The sequence below is a fragment of the Malus sylvestris genome, chromosome 14, assembly GCF_916048215.2.
Source record: "Malus sylvestris chromosome 14, drMalSylv7.2, whole genome shotgun sequence".
Lineage (NCBI taxonomy): Eukaryota > Viridiplantae > Streptophyta > Magnoliopsida > Rosales > Rosaceae > Malus > Malus sylvestris.
In genome coordinates, this window is record NC_062273.1 from 27,586,680 (window position 1) to 27,610,541 (window position 23,862).

Sequence of the window (23,862 nt, forward strand, 5' to 3'; positions counted from 1 at the left end):
TAGAAGTAGCTGAAATTGAAGGAAATATGAGAGAAAATCAATTACGGTGATTTAGACATATGCAAAGAATGCCTACTGACAGAGATCCAGGGCCGAAGGGGTAGAGGAAGACCTAGGAAAACTTTGGAAGAGACTATAAGAAAAGACTTAAGAGTACTTAGATCTAACGGAGGATATGACACAGAATCGAGCGGAATGACGTTCTAGGATTCATATAGCCAACCCCCACTTAGTGGGAAAGGGCTTTGTTGTTGTTGTATCATCAAATCAAAACACACAATAGTCTGATTTACCGGACACATATGAATCATGAGAAACGCTTGCACTCGTAACTCGAAAAATTAGCTTTCCCATTACTAATCTCATGCACATAACAGGCTAGGTTTTCACCAATGCGGAATAAATCTTGCGGGACAGCTGCAGGATAGAGTGGCCAGACAATCGCGCAATACAACCGGCTGCCCGGCCACTCACATCCCGCAACCATTACACAAGATTCATCGCGAATCGGAGAATTCTGCATAACAGACATTCCGAAAAATCCATGAATCGCGATCGCAAGTCATAGTATAGCAATATATGCTCCAAACAATACAAAATCTTCCCACATACTATTAGCCAAAACATACAAAAAATTTATATAAACATATATAATTATATATCTATATGTATCTTGGAAACAAGAGATTCAAGAAACAACTCTTCACGCTTCGTACAAAATCGAAAAGTAGGAGAGTAATTGAGAGAGTACCATGTTAAGAGCCCACTTCTCCTCGTCGTGATACTGCGACTGCAAGAAAAATTTCGCCTTTTCGAGTGAGACGTTGAAGTCCGCCATTGACGCGTGGAGAAGGAGAAGGAGAGGGAGGAGAGTATTTGCGTTAGGGTTTAGGTTTGGGGGTTTGTAAAAGGGAGAAGGCAATTAAATTACCGAAACAACCTCACTTACTTGGTCACTCAATACAAAATCGAAAGGGTAAAAAAAAAAGAAAACTGTTCAGACATACAAAATTGAAAACCCTTTATTAGGTATAGCAACAACCGTTAGACGTATTATTGACACTTCAAAAGTTTCATTGTGCATCATTCGCAAGTGTATTTTATTTTTTCTAAATATAAAAGGTTAAAGTGCATAATAAGAATTTTGGAGTGCCAAAATAAATTTCAAAAATATATGGTCCATATTAATTTAGCACCCTTAACTTTGACTCATCAAATTTGTTAGTATCTATGTTTTGAGTTTAACATTTACTACTACGAAATGGGAAATCGAAGTTCGATATTAGGTTGTCGTCAGTAAATTTGTCAAGAGATGATGAGTCATACGTAAAACTTAACATTTTGTAATATAACCAGGGAAATGATTAACACTCATATTTTTCTCCTCTATTACACAAATTTGTTTAATCTTGTCTATCGTTTTAGTTTTATTTATTTAATTCGACGAAGATAAATAAACAATTGTATGCGAGATTCTAAACATGAGCGTGAAAATCTGCTGATGATAACAATTATAAAAACCAAATTCAATGCCAGTGAGGGTTCACTTAGTTGGTAAGGTCCCCACCTTGTCTGTCGCCCCACCAAAGTTCGAGTCTCGTTGTAACAGCTGGCAATTAGATGTCACGCGTAAGTTCTTCTGACTAAAAGTTATAGTATGCTGTGGCGCTAATGTTGAGACTAATCACACCCTAAACTTTTTTGTTCACACAAAACAAAACCAAATTCAATTTTAAAAAAAAATTAGAAAAGAAAAAGCCTAGTTGACCCCCAAAAGAAAAAGAAAATATCTAGGGACACCAAGCTCCCTCTCCCATCCAGCCATCCAAGTGGTGACACGCTCGCAATGGAACCTGATCTTCCTTGGCCACTAATTTAAGCCCAAATCATAGCCATCCTCAAGGATTCAATCATCTCTCTGAAAAAGAAACATCACTGAAAGCCACCACCAACACACAGAAAAATGGAGGCCAGAGCATTTTACAGCTGCAGCGCCGGCGGTGTGCCTTTCGCTTTCAGAGCACCAGCAGCAGCAAAAGGAGGCAACTTTGCTTCCTCCTCCCCTCTCCTCATCCAATCCATGGCTACCACGAAACCCATTCCTTCAGCTACCAACACAGTCAGCTCCAAGAAGGTTAATAATCTTCCTCTCTTTCAAAATATGTACGACGGGTTTTATTACAAAAGGCCTCGGTGGTATTAGAAGTGAAATCGTTCATTATATGTTGTATTTTATTTGGTTATTGTCAAATAAGTAAAAAAATGCAAATGGGGTGTACTTTGCATTGCAGAATTCATCTGTGAAGCTGCTAACAAGGGTGGAGCAACTGAAGCTGCTGACCAAAGCAGAGAAAGCCGGCCTGCTGTCCGCGGCAGAGAAGTCCGGGCTCTCATTGTCGACGATAGAGAAGCTAGGGTTGCTCTCCAAGGCGGAGGAATTCGGAATCCTATCTGCAGCCACCGACCCGGGAACTCCCGGGGCATTGTTGAGTCTAGGCTTAGGATTGCTGGTTTTGGGTCCATTTGTTGTTTATCTTGTGCCTGAGGATTCTCCTTTGGAGATAGGGCTACAAGCTGTTGTTGCTTTGGCTGCAATAGTGGGTGGTTCTGCTGCTTTTGCTGCATCAAATCTTGTATCCAGTTTGCAGAAATCCATTTGAAATTTCATGTGCTTGGACTATCTTGGGAGAGACAAAACTTCCATCGAGATGCCACAGTGACGATATCCTAAGCCGGTCTTGGTTTTGCAAATCGACACTGTGACATTCCCGTTGCATGAAAGCTTGTCTCCTCACTCAGGATGAGACCCTCATTATTGTGGCTCTTTTGTGCAATTGTGAATGCTTTAGACATATCTATATAACATACTACCATGTCAACAAGCATGGATAAGAAAATGGAGACAAAGAAATTTCAAGATCAAAATAACATAAATGTAGATTTGGATTCGTAGAAATACATTGAACTAACACAACTTGCTCACACCGTGTAAGCTCTATAAAAATGATCTAAAGATAAAATATTGGTTAGGGAAAATGGGGGAAAAACGCGAATCTTTGTAGGAACTCGGAATTTAACAAAAACCCTAAATTTCTAATAGCTCCATACAACTCTTTATCCAGCAAGTTGCGATTGAAGGAAAGAAGGGGAAAGAAAAAGTGACCCTCTTGGCTGTGTGAAAAAAACTGTCTATCCACCACTTTCTCTCAAAAAGCGTCAAGTAGGGGGAACAGAACTGCGGTTTCCGCCACCTTGACGCCCACCTCTTCCATTGGAACTCCCCCGCTGATAACCATCTCCACTGCGTCCTCCCGAGCCCCTGGCTCGCCCAGAAAACTCACCTTGGTTTCTGAATTCATTCCTGCCAAAGCTACGGCCGCCACCACCATAGTTCCCACGACCCCTGAAATTGTCATTCCGATAGCCAGCTCTTCCTGAAGCGAACCTCCCTCTCCCACCACCAACTGAAACATCCAGAAGCTTTGTTAGCTTAACATCATTTAAATAGGAGTTGTCTTTTATCTAGCAACCTTCTATAAACCACAGCTTACCTCGAGTTGAGGTTCTCTTTTCCTCAATCACTGCTGGGCGATCCCCAATGGTGATAGGTGAGGCCTGCAACGATTTTCAACAAGTTCAAAATTGGATAACATATGATGATACAAGCTGTGGAAACATACGATGCACCCACAACTATTAATAAACACATTACAGTCTGCGAATCCAATCAAACTGCACTTATATCCCAGTGAGGTTGTAACACGAAACACACTGGAGATTTTAATTTTCTATTACTCAAACAACAGATCTAAGATTCTGGGGACACCCGTAGATATGCATGAGCGACAATACCTCCTTTTTCAACTCAAAATAAGTGTCCTTGCTGTTTTTATCGGGAAAGCAAAGATGTCCTCATGTTAATGCCAATGAGCAAATTACATTTGGGCCTCGTGGCTACTAGCCAATAATACAAACAAAATGTTCTTGGGCCAATATAAATGACTCAAAATATTTCTGCAATTTTCATACACTAGTTTTGAACTAAACGAGCCAATCTGTAACACTAAAAGGTCGTACCCAGAGCCAATCTGTAACACTAATTGTATTAAAAAAAACCAGGCCTAAAGAAACTTGGAATTTGACAAGTGGAATATGAAAGTGAAGCACAGTACCTCAAGTGCACTTTGCATGGAACTCAAGCTTTCGAATTCAACGAAGCCAAAACAGAATCCTTGCTGCTAGAAAGCCAAAATATAGGAACTGTAAGGCTACACCAAAGAATGATCAGTTGGATCAGGAAGTGAATTATACAAATGAAGAATACCTTACTACTCCTGACTTGGATCCCATCACGCTTAATAGGTCCAAACCTCTTGAACTCCTTCTCAAGTTGTCCCACTGTTGCATCATACGGCAAATTCCGTACATGTATGGAGTAACCTTCAGGCGCTGCAAAGAATAAATTGTAAATTAGATAATAAACCATTGCACGAATAAGTTTGATGTTGCAGTTTGCATGACAATAAATAGCTACCAGATCAGGCATCATTCATGAAAGAGTAAATGAGAGTATAACTCAGCCAAGCGTTATGGTAGTTAGCTAAGCAACCCAACCATTGAAAGCTGAGCACTTTTTTTTTGTTTTTTGAGAGTACACGAAGACAGAAAGCTGAGTATTATTTACCTTCCTCATGAGAATGGCTGCTTTCAGGGGCAGCGTCACCTGTAGGAGGTGATGCCTCTGGTGCAGGAAATGATTTTGCAGGACCGGCAGGTAGATGGTCAGTGTTTGCAGATACTGTCCTCACAGTGTGGGGAACCACACGGACAGGACTGGCCATGCTTTTCTTCAATAACTAAAAAGTAAAAACACATCAATATCAGTTGACATGAAAAGTAAAAATACTCTCTTAAAAAAGTGAACAATAGGCCTTAACACACAATTGATGCATATGATTTCTTTGGAGCATCCTCCTGAGTTTCAGGGGCAGGATCAGGAGTTGGATCAACTTCTGCAAGATTCTGACTTGGGAGAGCTGGGGGCTCCACAAGCTCGTCTTCAACAACTGATCCTTCGTCATTATCTGAAGGATCACAAACTTCAGCACCATTATTGAGATCTTCTTCCTCAAAGGGAATTGCAGGGTCCACCACAAGATGATCAGGTGCATGAATAGGCTCTGGAAAGACATAAAAGCAATTTGAAAACAATAGCCAAAACAAACAAAAAAAAAGATATATTGAGAAAGAAAACTAATGCCAACCTGGTTCTGCTGTCACAATAGCTTCTGGAGCACTTTCGTTGATGCCATTGACTGAGGCAGTATTGGTCGGCAACGATTCGTTGTCCTCAATATACCTAAAAACATCATTCAATACATAGTACCCTTTCTCCTGTGGAGCTAGAAAGAATGTCTGCGCGAATTTTCTTCCCACATTGTCCTTTCCAGTCAAGCATCCAGTCACGAGAACAATCACCCCTTTCTCATAAGACTCCTGAGAATCTGCTGTTTTTATTTCTGCCGTATAGTCTCCATAATTTAAGGACTGAATTTTTTCACCTATTGCCTGTTCCAAAAGATAATGCAATGTTAACAAATGTAATATTTATCATCAACATTTATTATTCACGATAAAAATTTAGGATTCTCAATTCAGTTTACATCACATCCAAGATGTGATGCACAATATTTCAAGATTTTAAAACAAAATGTTTGGCCTGGAAAAGGGCGTGAATTTGATTCATTAAAGGCCTCACTGCTTATACTGTGACATGTTCAACATGCAATCAATGCCAATATACCAAAATTTTCATCATTTCATGACTAGAACAGTGGCCATCTTAATCTGCCACCCTATATATAAAAAAATGTCACTGTTTAGGCTGGTTACAATTGGTCAATAAATGTCTAAATTTGGAGCCTTAACATCAAATAGACATCCTGTCTGTGTATTTGTCCAACATGCACATAAAGAAAAGTTTAATACAACAATGTATGATGGAAAAGCTGCCAAATTCATGTTCAACCATTATAGGTCGTACCCAGTGCACAAGGCTCCCGCTTTACGCAGGGTCTGGGAGAGGTGAATGTCGGCTAGCCTTACCCCCATTTATGGAGAGGCTGCTCCCAAGTCTCGAACCCGAGACCATTATAAAATTATTAAAATATATACTTTTGTACATGCTAGCTACCAATTAAACATTCTTTAATACCTTAAGTGAAAAACTGAATCGGAAACATACAGAAAAACAGTTGCCCAATTCATGTTAATCTTTGTGAAAACTGAACCGTGAACCTTGAAGTAGAAACTGCGTCATGAATATATATGAAAGCATACTTACTTCCATGGTTGTCACTGTTGTCATATTGCCCTTGATATCCATCCTGCTCAGAGAGCTCGAATCCTGATAAAACCTATGCACTAACTCTGGAGATTGGTGAAGAATATGGTAATATTGCTCCACGAAGGCATTGCCAACAAGTTGGGCACTGGGAGCAGGGGCAGGAGTCACTTCCTGCATGTCTATCTACAGAAAGTTTAAATTCTGTAATATTAGTAAGAAACATATTGACGGAACTACTAAGATGATAAAAGAAAAACATGATAACGACAAGAGAGCCAAAGCAACATGCTTTTTTATTCTTGACCTAACAAATGCATGAAAGAAAAACAACCTTCAAAATTTTTACAGCGTAAAGTACATACCCATTTCAACCAATTAGAAAATCTTTACATTCAAAGAACACCACAACAATGAATATAGAAGCATAACAAGTGATACATTGTGAATATCATATATGTAGCAAGAGAATCAGCAAAGTAGAGACGTAAAAACGACAATGAGAAATTCTAATAACCCGATAAGCACATACGGGCACTTTAAGTTGAAGCTAAAAGCACAGAGGCATTGTCTTTGAGCTCCTATGTTAAAGTACCATGAGCTAAAATGGTTTCAGCAAGTCAATCACAAGTGTAATATCACAAACCGCACATTAGAATCATAACCAACCAATAAAAAACTCAATAAGTTGAACAAATAAGACAAATAAGATCAAACTTTAAGCACCACAAAATCTAGAAAGATTTGATAAAGAGTACAGAAGCATATGCAATGATGCATTGTGAATATCATATTTGTAACGAGAATCAGAAAACTAGCAACATAATTAATAACTGCAAAACAAAACCTTAACAGCCCAATAAGCTCACAAGTCAAGTCCAAGGATTACGAGCTAAAACAGTTTCAAGTAACGAGTACTTGATCACAAGTGTAATATCACAATACCACAAATCACACATTAGGAACCAATCCCTACATACATGCTCAAATCGCGGAAATTCGCTAACAATTATAAACAATTTCAAAAACCCAGAAGTATTTATTCATGTTATAGAAATCCCAATAAAACCCAAATGAAGCAGACCATGTGAATTTGATCTAAGAGAAAAAGGGGGTCAGCTGAAAAACTGAAGTAGCCCAGAACTTAACAACTATAATGATAAAACAAACAATATCTGATTAAAATTCATAAACCCTAATTTAGCAAAGTATGGAAAAGCACAGAAATTTTTCAGCACCAACATCCAAAGCAATGAAGAGATTTGTTTGGGAAATATGACATGAACAGATCAATCACTATTGACAGATAACAAAATCAAATGTGAAGTTAACCAGCAGAGGCAGTAAACTGTAAACATAAAGAAAGTCAGATTCAAGGGAGGACTCTGGAGTACCTGCTTGGTAGTGATCTGAGCTTTAGAGAGAGAAAGCTTGAGAGAGAGAGAGAGAGATCTGTGGGGTGAGAGGAAGCAAAGTGAAGTTGCAGAGAGAGAGAGAGAGAGAGAGAGAGAGAGAGAACAGTGCCAGAGGATAGGAGGGCTAAAAAGAGAGAAGAAAGTGGGGAAAGTTGCTCAAGGCTGAAGCTTTTTATATATTTGATCAGATCACATGAGAAGCAGGTTCCTTCAGGAAAACCCAAATAAGGAAAATTGTTTAATTTTGGAATAAAAATATTAAAAAGGGGTTTTTGGATCTTTTAATTTGGGAAGGAAATGATGGGATGGGTTTACTAACTTTACATTGTGATTTTATCTTGGTCAACGTTCAACTTTGTAATTTAAGTAATAGAATTGGGTGGTGCTATTCAGTACCCACACGTATTTTTACTTTTCACACGCTAATTTCAAAAGTAATGTTATCCATACCATAATTTTACATAACATTATTATAATATTTTAGGTGGCATCTGATGTGGACAGTCACATCATTTGAAAAAATTGCAAAACCAAAGAAAATGAAGTAGGAAGACTCATCGTATACCACAATCATCATTTAAGTAACTAGTTTTTCTTAATTATTAGTTATTAAATAATGAGCTAAATTTAAAAATCTGATTAATTTAAATGATGTGGCTGTTCATATCAAATATCACCTAAGGTGGTATGAAAATGTAATACAAAAACATAGTATGAATAACATTACTCTAATTTCAATCGTTTTACTTTTTCAATTTCATCTGAACCGACGATCGAAAATTAAGAAAAAGATGTGAAAAGTAAAAAGATGTGTGAAGATAACATCATCCTAAAGATTTATAGATAGTAGAATAATCCCAAAGTTGTGAGAAAAAGTCCATGATTTGGGTCGGTGCAAAGTACACTCTTGAGCCCTTTCTATTTTCTTTTTGCTTGGTTTTGTATTTTTTTTTAGTAAAGGGATAACATTAATAGGTTAGAAGTTGATTATTAGGGAGACGAGGAGTTGGTAGAGATTGAACTCGCACTACTGGATATATATGCTTATTTTTTATCACTGTGATAAAATACTATCTTCAGAACGAATACATAAGAGCATTCTAACAAACTTAATTTGAACTCATATAAGCTCATTATACACCCATAGTTTTTTAATTAAATTATCAATATTTCTTTAAACCAAATTTCCAACCTAAGCTACGTTCACAAATCCAATTCAATATGTAAATTTATCTTTGTACCTATTTCAAAAATAAAAACATAAAATCAAAGCATACGTTCTCACTCTCCTTCCAATACGTACGTCCCTTTTTCTTCACGATTACTCGAAATTAAAATCAAAATTAATAAAAATTAGCGATAATTAATTTATCATTTTGGGCAAAAGGACAATGCCAACACCAAAACACTTGTTTTTCTTCACGATTACCCGAATAAATCGATTCATACTTTAGCTAGAGGATTTAAAATTCAAAATCATCATTAATGTGTCAAAAAGAGCTTGTTTTTTCTATGAAAGCGTTTTAGGGTTCTAACAATAATAATAGAACGTATGAGAAAAATTGCTTGAAAGTAATTAAATGGGGGTGAGTTTATTAATAAATTTTAATTTTATAAATATATTTTAGTTTTATTGGTTCGTCTGAATTTCTCACCTGATCTGCATCTCAAAACTTCTCCAATGGCGAAATCGGTCTCCACCGCCGTGTCATCCCTCGCTCAAACCCTAAAGCGGTACTTCAAGAAACCGTGGGAAATAACCGGCCCGTGTGCCGACCCGGAGTACAAATTAGCAGTGCCCGGCGCGCTCGAGTACAGGGTCGAGTGCCCAGCCACGACCAAGGTCCAGGCCTGCGTGCCCACCTCCAACCCGGAAACCGTGTACGACATCAAGTACTATACCCGCGACCAGAGGCGCAACCGGCCACCGATTAGACGCACCGTTTTGAAGAAGGCGGATGTGGAGAAGATGATGAAGGAGAGGACGACATTCAACGTCTCGGAATTCCCACCTGTTTACTTGGCCGAAGCCGTTGAAGAGGATTACAATGCTCGAGGTGGAGGCTACCAGAAATGAATTGGGTTCGTTTCCCTCATCCAATTTTTCATTAAGTTGATAGTTTAAGGCTTTAATTAATTTAATTTAGGGTTTTTATTTTGGGCATTCTGCAAATTAAGTGGAATTTTGTGTTTTTTGGTTAGTTTTTTTTGTGAAAGTTTACTAATGGAGTGATATATATGCAAAAGGAGGAGTCTTTATTGTGTTTTGGAATAGAATTGTGCAGGAAGTTGATCCCTTTAGTTTGGTTAATAGCTCGACAGAAATGAAAAAGGTTTTGTGTTTCGGGTTTTTCGTGATGAAGGTGGTTTCTGTTGTTTTGAGTTTGTTGAGTTTGTGTTTGTGTCTGCTTTATGGTTGGAGCATTCGTGAATGGTCAAGTGAGGGTAGCAATTTTGTTCTTAGTTGATAAATCTTATGCTTTCTGAGGCTTGATTGATTAGGAATTGCTGGTTTCAGCGGCGTTGTAGCTGTAACTTTGGATTATTGCAATTTCAGTTTCTCTGATGCTGAAGCAGGATGCATTTTTTGCTTCAACGGACCTCTGTAGGTGCTCCATCCACATCTTTTCTAGCCTCAGGAAACCATGAAAATCTTCGATTCAACGAGTCTTTAGTTGAATACAAGTATGAGAGGCATAGTCTGTACCTGATTCGAGGGTTGAAAATATGGGACTTTTGTTTTGTTTTTGACACAGTTTACTGTTATATTTATCATCTATTTTGTGAAAGTTAATTGAAAGAACATAGATTCTTCACCTAGTACAAAAACCTTCTGTTCATTTCTGTGAGTCATTTGCCCCCTGAATTTAGGCCTTAATGCTGATAACCTTGTAGGTAGAGAACAAGCAACCATGAGAGCTCATTTTTATCTTCCCTGAACTCTCTCATCTCGTCTAACATCAATTTTTCATAGAACTTAATGCACATGACCAACCTTTATACAGATATTAGACAAGTATTATGTGGTCCAATGACTCCAATCTTGTTGAAGGTTCAATTTGTTTGTTGGGGATGCATCAGTCAAAGTCTGGCACAATCTATGCTTCTGGTGATGGTTCTCAATTTCCTATGAGCTCGTTGGCTGCATCTTGAATGTGCTAATTTCTTTTCATAAATGATTGGCCCGTTGAAGATACATAGAGATAACGACTATCCACGTGCTCGTTCCTAATTTTTAGTTTTTCTTTTCCCTGTTTCTCTCCTTGGTTCCTGTTGTTGTGTTTGTGTATTTTTTATCATTTGACTTCTCAGGTTATGTACTTATTTGGCGTTGGTTGCTTGTTGCTTTCGTGTTTAATTGTATCAGTGATTCTCAGCTTGTTTTAGCTTCTTGCAGGCTTATGGGATTCTGGAAAAATATGTGTGTTATTTTGTTCCTCTCGTCGAACTAAAGAGATGCTGTTCATGTTAGCATGAATGCTTGTCTAGTCTGCTCACTTAATGAAATGCTGTGTTTGACGTGAATAAAGGTACTTGACACAACTATTTTTTTTTTGATCCTTTAGTTTGTCCAATAATGTTTTTGTATAAAATCTAAATGCAACCGCAGTTGGGTGATTCGATGACATTATCGCTCGTTTTTATAACTTCTAAGATTTCTACTTGCTATAATTTTGTAAATCTTGTGTGTCACTGTGATTGTCTTTCCCCAACTGCAACCGTATGAAGACCTAGGTTTCGGATTTGGAACGAATATGAGCAAGTTTCTCTGATCTCACTGTTTAAGAGATGAAAGTGCAATTGACATCGAAGGCAATTGAGTTTCCAGCAATTTGGCAGAAACGGGTTTTTCTAGTTAAGCAAATTTTTGACAGGAAAACTAATGAAAAGGGCTTGAAAACTTTGAGTTTTAACGATAAGGAAAATAAAGGGTAAAGTGAATAGTACAAGATTTGACTTTTTAGTGTAAAAATGTGGTTTTTCGTTAAAGTGAACAGTACCGTGGGCTTTTCGTTAAAACTCCCAATTTTGACGAGGGTGAGTCGGAATCTAGCAGAATGTCCCTGACTGGATCAAGGGGAAGTTGCCCCCTAGGCCTTGTCGAAATCTTAATGTGCATTGTTGTTTGTGATCTTGTTATCATTCCATAACAGCTCCAGGCCCTCCTAGATTTGGGAAAGCCCTATTGCCAACTAGCTTTTTGGCTATACACTTTTTCATTAGTTTTCCTTATATATTATCCACGGAGATTTTCGGCCAATCAATTCTTGGCCATTGAACCTTTGACCGCACATCGAATAGTTCCATTGCCCGGTGCATGGTATCTAGCATTCCACTGCCCGTTACATGCCATGCACGGGCGCCCGATCGGATATACGCACAACAAATGATTTAACCATTTCAGCTCTCCTTGATTACTAGCTAAAGGCTAAAGCTTATGCGGATTATCATCGATTAAATTTAACAGTTCAACGTGACTGCCAAAGTTGGGCGAAGTGCATAGTTCTTAATCTACTGAATTGCAAGTCTCTTGCATAAAATCTCGTAATTAGCTAGAAATTTTAATGAATTTTGGGTTAATATGGTCAACTGCAACATGGATATATATGTTAAATCCCTAATTATCCCGTTCGCCGCTCTTATGCTCGTTGTCACCATCTATCATGTCTTGTTTACATGGTTTTTCTTCAAAAGGGACCAACTAGTAACTTCCCCAAGACAATCCACCCTTACGGGGAACAGATAGATTCAAAGAGGCATTTCAACCTCTTTTGGCTACCACCGCGTGATTCCCGAGCGCTAGGAACTGAACCCAGGACGTGCCATATGCAATACAGACCTAGAATTCATCCCTAACCACTGGGTCACCCCGCATCGATTGTCTTATTTACATATTTGACTATTAATTTTCCCAGCATGGTTAACTTATAATTATAACCGCATTTCACCGAACCATTCAATCAACCTTCTTAGAATTCACACTATATATATAGTATACAATGATCACTGTTTATATAGTTGTGACTTACTGCAAAAGGTCTAAGGCTCTACTTTAATCTTCATTGAGAGATCCATTTCTCTTTTGGTCCGAGATGACACCCTCAAGAACTTGTGCCGTTGCGTGCTGGTTGGTTGCTTCAACACAGCTGACGTCTACACATTCACATACTTGTCAACATAACCCTGCAGATCATATAGAGAAAACGGTGAAGATCAAACTACGCGACATGTTCTCGCACTAAGACCGAAAGCATCAGGCCTCAAACTATGAATTTCATCCTCTTTTCACGCAGAGAACAAAAAATTAATTTATGGAGAAGTTTAAGAGGGTGTGCCACTGTGCCTTGTGTCAAAATCCCAATCAACTAACACCACCATGTCATTAAAAGCAGAAAGGAATAGGAAAAAGTATTTACCATCACCAGTTTTGTCAGTTTCCGCTGTGACGAGTCAATGTAGTGATTTATCTTTGCCTCTGACTTGGGTATCTGGTGCTTCTTCATGGCTCCAGAGACCTTATCAACAGTCTTTTTGACAATGGTCTTAAACGCTTCCTTGCTCATATTACCCTGCCGCCACGATGGCTTCAGAATTTCCTTTACAAAATTTGCAATAGCAATCTTGAAAAGTCTCGTTGATCTTGAATCCTTTTTCTTCTTGCTCTTCCCTGGAGACTCCACCTGATCAATCTCAATCTCACCAGCCATGTTTGCTGCACCACCAGGATCACTCAGACTCTCGTCCTCAACAACACCCACTTCTGCATCCGCTGTCTCACCAAACTCATCAATATCCAGAGATGTAGCTGATGCAACGGTTTCAACCTCTTTATGCTTGTTCTCACTGAGCCTCACAATGATATTGGAATCACCGGCAGATTCCTGTTTTTGACCATGACCATGTTTCTTGAGCAAAGCTGATGATGGCTCAATGCTGTCCCAAAGTGGATCATACTGCTCACCACCTGACTTGGGCAAAAGCTGTCCAGCAGCTCTAGCAGAACTTGGTGATGAAGTAGTCTGTCTTGATCCAACACTGCCAACACCTTGCCCATCCACAAGAACTTGGCTCAAATTGCAGGGAGTATCAAACATGTTACCAGAGGGAGCACCGTTGTCTTGATTGTGAATGTTAGAACTGAATTTGGAGGATAGTGGCTGCTCAAAAGTAGATGCGTAAGGATTATGATGTGTAGGTATTCTAGATGCCCCAAATTCAGGAAGGCGAGACGATTGATTTCTGTCCACAATATCTGTAGGGTATTGGGACATAGGACCATCCTTCCCAGGAAAACCCAAAATGCTATCACCTACAGGGTATTGCACACCAGTCTTCCCAGGCACACCCAAGATGCCATCACCAACAGGGTATTGTGTGCTATAGGTTGGCTGTTGGTTCTGTGAACGGGGATGAATCTGTAAGGATGAATTTAAAAGGTCGCCAGAAGGAAAATTGTCACCAGAGAAATTTTGCAATTTGTTCATGGTCAATTCCTGTGAAGGAGGACCAGGTTGTGGGTGTGTGTTGCCATGAGCAAAAGCGTGTGAAGAACTTAAATCCTGCACAGGAGCATGTGTAAAGCGGTCTTCTCTCATATGACCAAGGCCTCCAAATGGTTGACTTGATGAGTTGCCTGATCCAAAATCTGCTCTATGCAACACAGGGCGAGGAAATTCCTGCATTGGAGGGTACATATGATGCAGAAAATCACCAGCCTGAGAATGAGAAGGCAATACAGTTGAGTAAGGCCTGATAGAAGGCTGAGAACCAAAGTCATTCCTTGGAACCAAATGGTTCGGCTGAAACTGTGAAGAACCACCTGGTGCGGTAGTTCCTGCATTTAAAGATGAATCATACAGTGGTCGTGGAGGTGGCGGGGGTAAGGATGTCCAAGGGGAATTTGGTGGTAGAGAGAACTGAGCATGTTGGTTGGGTAAGGAACCTTGGTAAGATATAGACTGCGGTGGACAGAGTGGCATCAAATTGTAATCCCTATGCATCTGTGGAGCATGAACAGCACTGGCACCTTGTGAAGGTTGAGGAGGAGGTGGAGGAAGGGGCAGCTCTGAAAGATATGGAACATTTGCAGCAGAGATGCTGGGAAGAGGTAACTCTTTAGAATTAGGAGCCATGAATTGTGACGAAAGTGGTTGGTCATTAGAACTTTTGATGGGCCACACATTAGTCGACGCAGTTGCATTTGGTAAAGGCTCACTACTAGAAACCATATTTGGAGAAGTCGTGGATGCTCGAACCGGTGACAGATCAGTCATGAATGAGTTTTCCATCTGAACAGATGGACAATCAGCCTTTTGAGGTTGCTCTACTACGGACTTATTCATAAGAGGAAGCACATCCTCGGAAGTACCATCAGATGACTTCATATTATCAGCATTGCTTATTAGCTGAGGGGGTGGGTGGTGAGATTTTTGCACTTCGTGAAATTCTTTTCCGTCAGGAATGCGAGTGGTGGTTTCCCTAAGGTTTTCAGGAACTATTTGTTTCACTTGCACTGCAATATCTGTGACTCTAGAACTCTCACAATTCATTTTCTCAGCATCAATCAACTGACCATCTTTTCTAGCAATAGGCGCATCTTCACAGAGTTGCATCTCCCGAGCTCTAATTTCATCAACCTTTTCCTTAATCCCAAAAGTTTTGAAACCAGGCTGAGACTCGAAAAGTGTTGGTTTGCTCCTATGTTGCCTTGAACCATCATTCTTGTCATATTCCCGGTGCATATACCGACAGTGTGCTCCTCGGTAGCATCTACCTCGAAGGAAGTCAAAACATTCTGGAATGTGGCGCCGGTCCTGTCTCTTACTGCCATCTCTGAACTCATTTGCGCGCCTAAATGTGGGGGACCTGCTCCTACTCCTGCTTCTTTGATTCCTAGAAGACCGACTGGGAACACAAACAATCAAGAGGAATATTTATTATTCCCCTCAGATACTGTACTCTATGAAATCATAATAAAAGACAAATAAAGACCCCGGCAATTTAGATGCCTCAGACCTAAACTCAAGTCAACATTAAACAGCCCACCAAACAAAACAATGCAGATACAGCACAGTTGGAAGTACCTCCGAGAACGGCTTCGCTTCTCTCTTCTCCTCCATGAACTTCCCCTCCTGCTATCAAGAGGAGACCGACTGCGGCTGCGACTGCGGCTACGGCTACGGCTACGGCTATGTATTCGACTTCTACCTCTTTTATTATACCTTTTATTATAGAGTGAATCGTCAGAGTCACTATCACTGGAACCTTCTCTGACCAATCTCCCAAACTCATCCACCTTTGGAGGAACTGATTCAAACTTAGCCCTTTTAGTCTCCTGAGACTTTTCCGTCCTACAAACATCCATACGAGCACCATCCTTAACCTCCTTTTGAGTATGCACGGAATCTTCTGTTTTTATTTCTGCCGTATAGTCTCCGTAATTTAAGGACTGAATTTTTTCACCCACCGCCTGTTCCAAAAGATAATGCAATGTTAACAAACGTAATTATCATCTCTATTATTTACAAAAAAAAAATTAGGTTTCTATAATTCAATTTCTATCAAGTCCAAGAAGTGATGCACAATATTTCAAGATTTTCAAAACCAAAGGTTTGGCCTGAAAAAGGGCATGAATTTGATTCATTAAAGGCCTCGCTTCTTATACTGTGACATGTTCAACATGCAGTTAATGCCTAAATACAAAATTTTCATCATTTCATGACTAGAGCATTGGCCATCTGAATCAGCCACCGTATCATATAAAAATGTTACCGTATAGGCTAGTTACAATTGGTCAATAAATGTCTAAATTTGGAGCCTTAAGCATCAAAGACATCCTGTCTGTGTATTTGTTCAACATGCACTTATTGAAAAGTTTAATACAACAATGTAAAAGCTGCCAAATTCATGTTCAACCATTACAAAATATACATATTTCTACATGCTTGCTACAAATTAAACTTTCTTAAATGTGTTAAAGTGAAAAACTGAATCCGAAACATACAGAAAAGCACTGCCTAATTCATGTTAAGCCATACAAAAATTGAAAGTCAAATCTCAAAACTTGTTAGAAATAATCTCTGCGAAAACTGAACCATGAGCTTGAAGTAGAAACTGCGTCATGAAAATATTGAAAGAATACTTACTTCCATGGCTGTCACTGTTGTCATATTACCCTTGATATCCGTCCTGCTCAGAGAGCTTGAATCCTGATAAAAATTAAAACCTATGCATTAACTGTGGAGATGGGGAAAGAATATGGTAATATTGCTCCACGAAGGCAAATTGGGCATTGGGAGCAGGGGCAGGAGTCGCTTCCTGCATGACTATCTACAGAGAGTTTAAAATCCGTAATATTAGTAAGAAACATATTGAAGAAACTACCAAGATGTTAAAAGAAAAACACATGATAACAACACGAGAGCCATAGCAACATGCTTTTTTAAGTTATTCAAGACCTAACAAATGCATGAAAGAAAAACAACCTTCGAAATTTTTACAGCGGTAAGCACATACCCATTTCAACCAATTAGAAAATCAATACATATAAAAAACAACGCTATAATGAATATAGAAGCATAACAAGTGATACATTGTGAATATCATATCTGTAACAAGAGATCCACAACATAGCAAAGTAAAAACGACAACGAGAAATTTTAATAACCCAATAAGCACACACGGGCACTTTAAGTTGAAGTTAAAAGCCCAAAAGGCTTTGTCTTTGAGCTCGTATGTTAAAGTAATATGAGCTAAAACGGTTTCGAGAAGTCAATCATAAGTGTAATATCATAAACCACACATTAGAATCATAACCAACCAATAAAAAAATCAATAAATTGAAAAAATATGACAAATAAAATCAAACTTTAAGCACCACAAAATCTAGTAAGATTTGATAAAGAATGTAGAAGCATAAGCACTGATACATTGTGAATATCATATTTGCAACAAGAGAATCAGAATACTAGCAACATAATAACTGCAATACCAAACCCCAATAATCCGATAAGCTAAGTCAAGTCCAAGGATGATGAGCTCAAACGGTTTCGAGTAACAAGTACTAAATCATAAGTGTAATATCACAATACCATAAATCACACATTAGAAACCAATCCCTACATACATGCTCAAATCGCGGAAATTTGCTAACAATTATAAACAATTTCAAAAACCCAGAAGTATTTATTCATGTTATAGAAATCCCAATAAAACCCAAATGGAACAGACCATGTGAATTTGACCTAAGAAAAAAAAAGGGTCAGCTGAAAAAATGAAGATGCCCAGAACTTAACAGCTATAACGATAAACAAAACAATATCTGATTAAAATTCCATAAACCCTAATTTAGCAAAATATGGAAAAGCACAGAAATTTATCAGCACCAACATCCAAAGCAATGAAGAGATTTGTTTGGGAAACATGATATTACAGATCAATCACTACTGACGAATAAATAAAATTAAATGTGAAATTAACCAGCAGAGGTAGTAAAGTTAGATTCAAGAGAGGAGTCTGGAGAACCTGCTTGGAGCGATCTGAGCTTTATAGAGAGAAAGCTTGAGAGAGAGAGATCTCTGTGGGCTGAGATGAAGCAAAGTGAAGTTGCAGAGAGAGAGAGAGAACATTACGAGGGGGAGGGAGCGAGGAGGGCTAAAAAGATAACAAGAGAAAGAGGCACCCTCGGGAAAAAATAAATAAGGAAGATTGTTTTAATTTTGGAATAAAAATTATAAAAAAAAGGGGTTTTGAATTTTTTTTTTAAAACAAATAATATTATCAACACTAAGATCTCGTTAATATTGATTTTTTTTTCTTCACAAAAAACTGCTTCACATCATAATTAAACAGTAAAAAAAATGTTTGATATACGTAAAATATCTTTGCTTATTTTAAAGGGAACTTTAACAAAAAGTTCATGTACTGTTCACTTTAACGAAAAACCACATTTTTACACTAAAAAGTCAATCATGGTACTATTCACTTTACCCTTTATTTTGCCCTTATCATTAAAACTCAAAGTTTTTAAGATCTTTTCATTAGTTTTCCTTATTTTAAAAGCAATACCCTTAAGCTTTTAAAAGCAAACTAACTTTTAAAAGTTACTTTAATAAAATGTTGAGTTGAGCCTTTAATAAATATTTTTTAATTATTATTATAATACCTTCATTAAGTTTTGAAAATAACATATTTACCCTTCCACATACATTTTATCTCTTATTAATTCGTAATCAGATTGAGAGGAATTTGATTGAGGAAGAATTGAAATGAGGTGAAATCAGAATCAAATTCATGTTGAAGTTGTTTACTAAAACTGTCTGGAATTGGAGTAGGAATGATGTTGAGTCTATATAAGTTGTTTACTAATTCACTTCAATCAAAATTAAAACTAAGTTGATTACTAAATTGCCCTTACATAAATAAATTATTTTCATACAAATTAATTAAATTAAATTTATATAATAAAATTCATCGATATAAAAATAAATAAATAGGTTTTATGTCACATCCTGGCCCAGGCCCCCATCACATCCCGGGCTCAACTCCACCGTAGCACGATATTATCCTATTTGGGCCCGACCACGCTCTCACGGTTTTGTTTTTGGGAACTCAGATGAGAACTTCCCAGTGGGTCACCCATCATGGGATTGCTCTCGCGCGAACTCGCTTAACTTCAGAGTTCCGATGGAACCCGAAGCCAGTGAACTCTCAAAATGCCTCGTGCTAGGTAGACATGAGAATATACACATAAGACTTAGAGGATCCACTCCCCTGGGCGATGTGGGATGTCACAATCTACCCCCCTTAGGGGCCGACGACCTCGTCAACACACATCCGCCCAAGGATTGGCTCCGATACCAAATTGTCACATCCCCGCCCGAGCGGGACCACTTCCCGGGCTCGACTTCGCCGTAGCACGATATTATCCGCTTTGGACCTCTACCACGCCCTCACGATTTTGTTTTTGGGAACTCACACGAGAACTTTCCAGTGGGTCACCCATCATGGGATTGCTCTCGCGCAAACTCTTTTAACTTTGGAGTTCAGATCGAACTCGAAGCCAGTGAGCTCCCAAAAAGCCTCGTACTAGGTAGAGATGGAAATATACACATAAGGCTTAGAGGATACACTCCCCTGAACGATGTGGGATATCACATTTTATTTACGGAAAATTCTATTTTAATCCTTGTCTAAGATTAAAAACTAATTTTAATCCTTGGCATTTAATTGTAATTTTTTAATATTAAATAGGTTGTAATAATTATTGAGTTTTTTGTTTGTAGGTTTTATATTGATTCCCATAAATAATAAAAATGTTATATATCATTGTTCACACAATAAGAAAAGTCATTATTATCATATATTTTCCATTGTGGATGAATTTCTCCATATATATGTATATGCATATTACTTACATATGTACATTTAGATACTATAGTTATGTACCGACATATTTGTATAGATACATTCGTACCGAAACTTACGTAGCAATATTTCTGTACCTATGAATAAAATAAGATATCGAAAGTTATGCCTAAATTGTTTTTGTTTTGTTGTTGAATTTTTTTAATAATAATAATTTGAATTTTGAATGAATTTGTATCTATTAATATGATTGGAGCACAAAAAATATACATTAATTATGAATGGGTAAAGAATTTGGAATGCTAAGTTTATAAATAATAATAATTTATATTAGATTTTGAAAATCATTCAGGTTAAAATCTAAAAACAATATTACTGAAAGGCCCCTTTTATTTATTTATTTATTTATTAAAATATGGTTATTTCCATCCATCCCCCATATCTCCATCTTTCCCACGCCGCCCTTTCATCCTGAAGGTCCAATTGCATTGCCCTTCACCCATCCTTACCTTTCCTTGCCCTGTCTCTATCTTCCACCTCCTTACGGCTCCATAGCCACCACCCCATAGCTAGGCCATTCATGGTCCAGCACGGAGCGGTCTAGTTGCCGTCTTGATCTCGGTTCACTACGTCGGTTGAGAGTGCAACGGTTAAATTCAGGTAAGAGTCCAGCGATTCGGTGAAACAAATGGAGATTAGGCAAGGTATGTGATGTGGCTCTGCGCAACGGAGGGTGTGGTGTTAACAGAGATGGAGAATGAACTGAGCTAGATGAGTGTCAAATGAAGGGCAATGTTGGGATAATTATAAACAAGTGAGGGCATAATTGGTAGAAGAAATCCATTCCGGATTCCTCAAGTGTCCAGGAATTGAAATACCTCCCTCGTATAGGGAGTCCAATTCCTTCAAAATAAGGAGTGGGATTCCTTAATGCATGTGGACCCTACATGTATTTTGATTCCCTAAGATTACGTAAACAAATGTGTATCACGTAATTGGAATCTAATTCCGTAAATTGATTCCGATTACGAGTAAGTAAACATGCCCTTAGAGAATAAAGTGACCACTACCATCTCAGACCACCATTGTTGCCATCTCCGCCACCATGACCACAACCTCCACTACTGAGGCCACAACAACAACCGCCACTACCACCATTGTCACTAGGTACATCATCTTTCCTTTCAATTATTCATGATTTTATGTAGATAGAAATTGAAATCAAAATTAATAAGAATAGGTGATAATTGCCCTCACCAAAACACTTACTTTTGAAAAAGTTTCCATGGAAATTCGCATGGTTATAGCCTTAATTTCAGCATAATCCCATCAACTAAAGACCATTTTTCCTTTACAAACTCCCCCTTTTTTCCCGGCAAAAAGTAGGGCATAAATCCTTTTTTTTCTTTCTTTTGTTTCGCACACAGACTTGGGCTGACAAAGCCCTTTTTTGCAGATAATACACTCCTAAACCCTAAACAAAAATAATTGAAATCAAATAAAAATAACTTACGTAAATCGGTTCATACCTTAGTTAGAGAATCCAAAACTTTAAAATCATCATCCATCCATCACAAAGAATTTGTTCTTATCTTTCAGAGCGTCTTAGGGTTTTAGTCATAATAGGGTTTAGGGTTTAGGTTGGAGCATTCTGAATGCTGAAGTTAGGGTAGTAATTTTGTTCTTAGTTGATATAAAATCTTATGCCCTTTGAGGCTTGATTGATTAGGAATTGCTGCTTTCAGCGGCGTTTTAGCTGTAACTTTGGATTAGTGCAATTTCAGTTTCTCTGGTGCTGAAGCAGGATGCATTTTTTGCTTTAATGGACCTCTATACGTGCTCCATCCACGTCCTTATAGCCTCTGGTAACCATGAAAATCTTCGATTCAACGAGTCTTTAGTTGATACGAGTATGAGCAGTAAATTTACCACAAACACAGCAGTTTACACCTTAAACCTTGAGGCATAGTCCGTATCTGATTCGAGGATTGGAAATATGGGCCTTTTATTTTGTTTTGGCACAGTTTACTGTTATATTTGTCATCTATGTTATGAAAGTTAATGGAAAGAACATAGATTGTTCACTTGGTAAAACCTTCTGTTCATTGCGGTGAGTCATTTGCCCCCTGAATTTAGGATCATGTTGTCTGCATGGCCTGCAAGTCAGGCTGGAGGCCTTAATGCTGATAAAGGTGTAGGTAGAGAACAAGCAACCATGAGAGCTCATATTTAGCTTCCCTGAACTCTCTCATCTCTTGTCTAACGCCAATTTGTCACGGAACTTAATGCACATGGCCAACCTTTATATAGATATTAGACAGGTATTATGTGGTCCAATGACTCCAATCTCGTTGAAACTTCAATTTGTTTGTTGGAGATGCATCAGTTAAAGTCTGGCACAATCCATGCTCTGGCTTGGGTGATCACACTTGGAATTATGTTTTGACCTGATAGAAAGATCCATGATGATTTTTCTAGTTCCTTTTGGGAAGAACTCATGGAAACATCCATGGGGATGAACTAAAGGTAGGACTAGAGAACAGAGAGAATAAAAGGTCGTACCCAGTGCACAAGGCTCCCACTTTACGCAGGGTCTGGAAGAGGTAAATGTCGGCTAACCTTACCCCCATTTATGAAGAGGCTGCTCCCAAGTCTCGAACCCGAGACCTACAGAGAGAATATTTTAGCTTATTTTATTCTTGTTTGGAAGGCTGTGAGACAGAGAAGCTTTAATTCAAGACATATTGAAAAAACTAAATCACAAAGCCTGGTTTTCACAGGTGGTATCTTCTGTTGAATGATTTGATATTGAAATCCATCTGTAGGAATCGCTTTCACTTCATTGACATCCATAAGTGGACGGATACCATTGCTTCTGGTGACGGTTCTCAATTTCCTTTGAGCTATTTGGCTGCTTCCTGAATGTGCTAATTTCTTTTCATAAATGATTGGCCCGTTGAAGATACATAGAGATAACGGCTATCCACATGCTCTTTCCTAATTTTTACTCTCTTTTCCCCATTTCTCACCTTGGTTCTCGTCGTTATGTTTGCATTTTTATATCCTTTGGTTTCTAAGGTTATGTACTTATATTTGGCGTTGCTTGCTTATTGTTTTCCTGTTTATATTGTATCAATGACTCTCAGCTTGTTTTGGCTTCTTGCAGGCTTATGGGATTCTGGAAAAATATTTTATGTTATTTTGTTCCTCTCGTCAAACTAAAGAGATGATTTTCATGTTAGCATGGATGTTTGTCTAGTCTGCTCACTTAATGAAGTGCTGTGTTTGACATGAATAAGGGTACTTCACACAACCATTTTTTTTCTCCTTTTGTTTGTCCAATAATGTATTTGTCTAAATTCCAAATGCAACTGCTGTTGTGATGGATGACATTATCGCTCTATTTTTTTTAACTTTTAAGATTTCTTCTTGCAATAATTTTGCGATTCTTGTGTGTCATTGTGATTGTCTTTTCCCAACTTCAACCATATGAAGACCGAGGTTTAACCATTTAGGATTTAGAACGAATATTAGCAAGCTTCTCTGATCTATATTATTGTTCTAGCCTAGATGATTCTCGCTGTTTATCATTGTCAGTATAAGCATACTCTGAGGAGAGTTTCATTTATACAACCAAACTCATCTCAAGTTATCAACTTTAATCCCAAAGTCAAATGCTTTTGTAATGGAGTTTCGTTCGGAGACTAAATGCAGTAAGGCTGGTATTTGGAGTTAAAT

The 23,862-nt window shown here is 38.2% G+C and overlaps 5 protein-coding genes across 14 annotated transcripts in view; 2 read left to right on the forward strand and 3 right to left on the reverse strand.

The window, feature by feature from the left end:
* Positions 1-919, reverse strand: part of LOC126599757 (mitochondrial import receptor subunit TOM5 homolog) — a 2,267-nt gene extending 1,348 nt beyond the window's left edge. The window contains exon 1 of the mRNA XM_050266194.1: positions 752-919. Coding sequence (XP_050122151.1) covers positions 752-838 — 87 coding nt within the window. The 5' untranslated portion in view covers positions 839-919. The remainder of the gene's footprint in view (positions 1-751) is intronic.
* Positions 920-1,877: 958 nt separating this feature from the next.
* Positions 1,878-2,673, forward strand: LOC126599754 (uncharacterized). The gene is made up of 2 exons (XM_050266186.1): positions 1,878-2,134; positions 2,292-2,673. The coding sequence occupies exons 1-2, from the start codon at positions 1,964-1,966 to the stop codon at positions 2,658-2,660; spliced, it is 540 nt and encodes a 179-aa protein (XP_050122143.1). The 5' UTR covers positions 1,878-1,963; the 3' UTR covers positions 2,661-2,673.
* Positions 2,674-2,911: 238 nt separating this feature from the next.
* Positions 2,912-7,965, reverse strand: LOC126599746 (nuclear transport factor 2-like). 5 transcript variants are annotated; one of them, XM_050266171.1, is made up of 9 exons: positions 7,738-7,963; positions 6,344-6,547; positions 5,265-5,568; positions 4,942-5,180; positions 4,685-4,856; positions 4,325-4,449; positions 4,173-4,238; positions 3,552-3,615; positions 2,912-3,464 (listed from the first exon to the last, which is right to left on the reverse strand). In XM_050266171.1, the coding sequence occupies exons 2-9, from the start codon at positions 6,521-6,523 to the stop codon at positions 3,217-3,219; spliced, it is 1,398 nt and encodes a 465-aa protein (XP_050122128.1). In that variant the 5' UTR covers positions 6,524-6,547; positions 7,738-7,963; the 3' UTR covers positions 2,912-3,216. The 5 variants fall into 5 exon arrangements, with proteins under 5 accessions (XP_050122128.1, XP_050122126.1, XP_050122129.1 ...); XM_050266169.1 differs by having other exon boundaries at positions 6,344-6,525; positions 7,738-7,962; XM_050266172.1 differs by having other exon boundaries at positions 4,173-4,235; positions 6,344-6,529; positions 7,738-7,962.
* Positions 7,966-9,254: 1,289 nt separating this feature from the next.
* LOC126599755 (uncharacterized) lies at positions 9,255-23,353 on the forward strand. 6 transcript variants are annotated; one of them, XM_050266192.1, is made up of 2 exons: positions 9,255-9,840; positions 10,811-11,229. In XM_050266192.1, the coding sequence occupies exon 1, from the start codon at positions 9,440-9,442 to the stop codon at positions 9,833-9,835; it is 396 nt and encodes a 131-aa protein (XP_050122149.1). In that variant the 5' UTR covers positions 9,255-9,439; the 3' UTR covers positions 9,836-9,840; positions 10,811-11,229. The 6 variants fall into 6 exon arrangements, with proteins under 6 accessions (XP_050122149.1, XP_050122148.1, XP_050122147.1 ...); XM_050266191.1 differs by lacking the exon at positions 10,811-11,229 and adding an exon at positions 10,277-10,598; XM_050266190.1 differs by lacking the exon at positions 10,811-11,229 and adding an exon at positions 23,291-23,353 and having other exon boundaries at positions 9,256-9,840.
* LOC126599743 (uncharacterized) lies at positions 12,702-16,228 on the reverse strand. The gene is made up of 3 exons (XM_050266166.1): positions 15,843-16,228; positions 13,176-15,663; positions 12,702-12,942 (listed from the first exon to the last, which is right to left on the reverse strand). Exons 1-3 carry the CDS (start codon positions 16,121-16,123, stop codon positions 12,913-12,915), a joined length of 2,799 nt encoding a protein of 932 aa, XP_050122123.1. The 5' UTR covers positions 16,124-16,228; the 3' UTR covers positions 12,702-12,912.
* Positions 23,354-23,862: the final 509 nt, after the last annotated feature.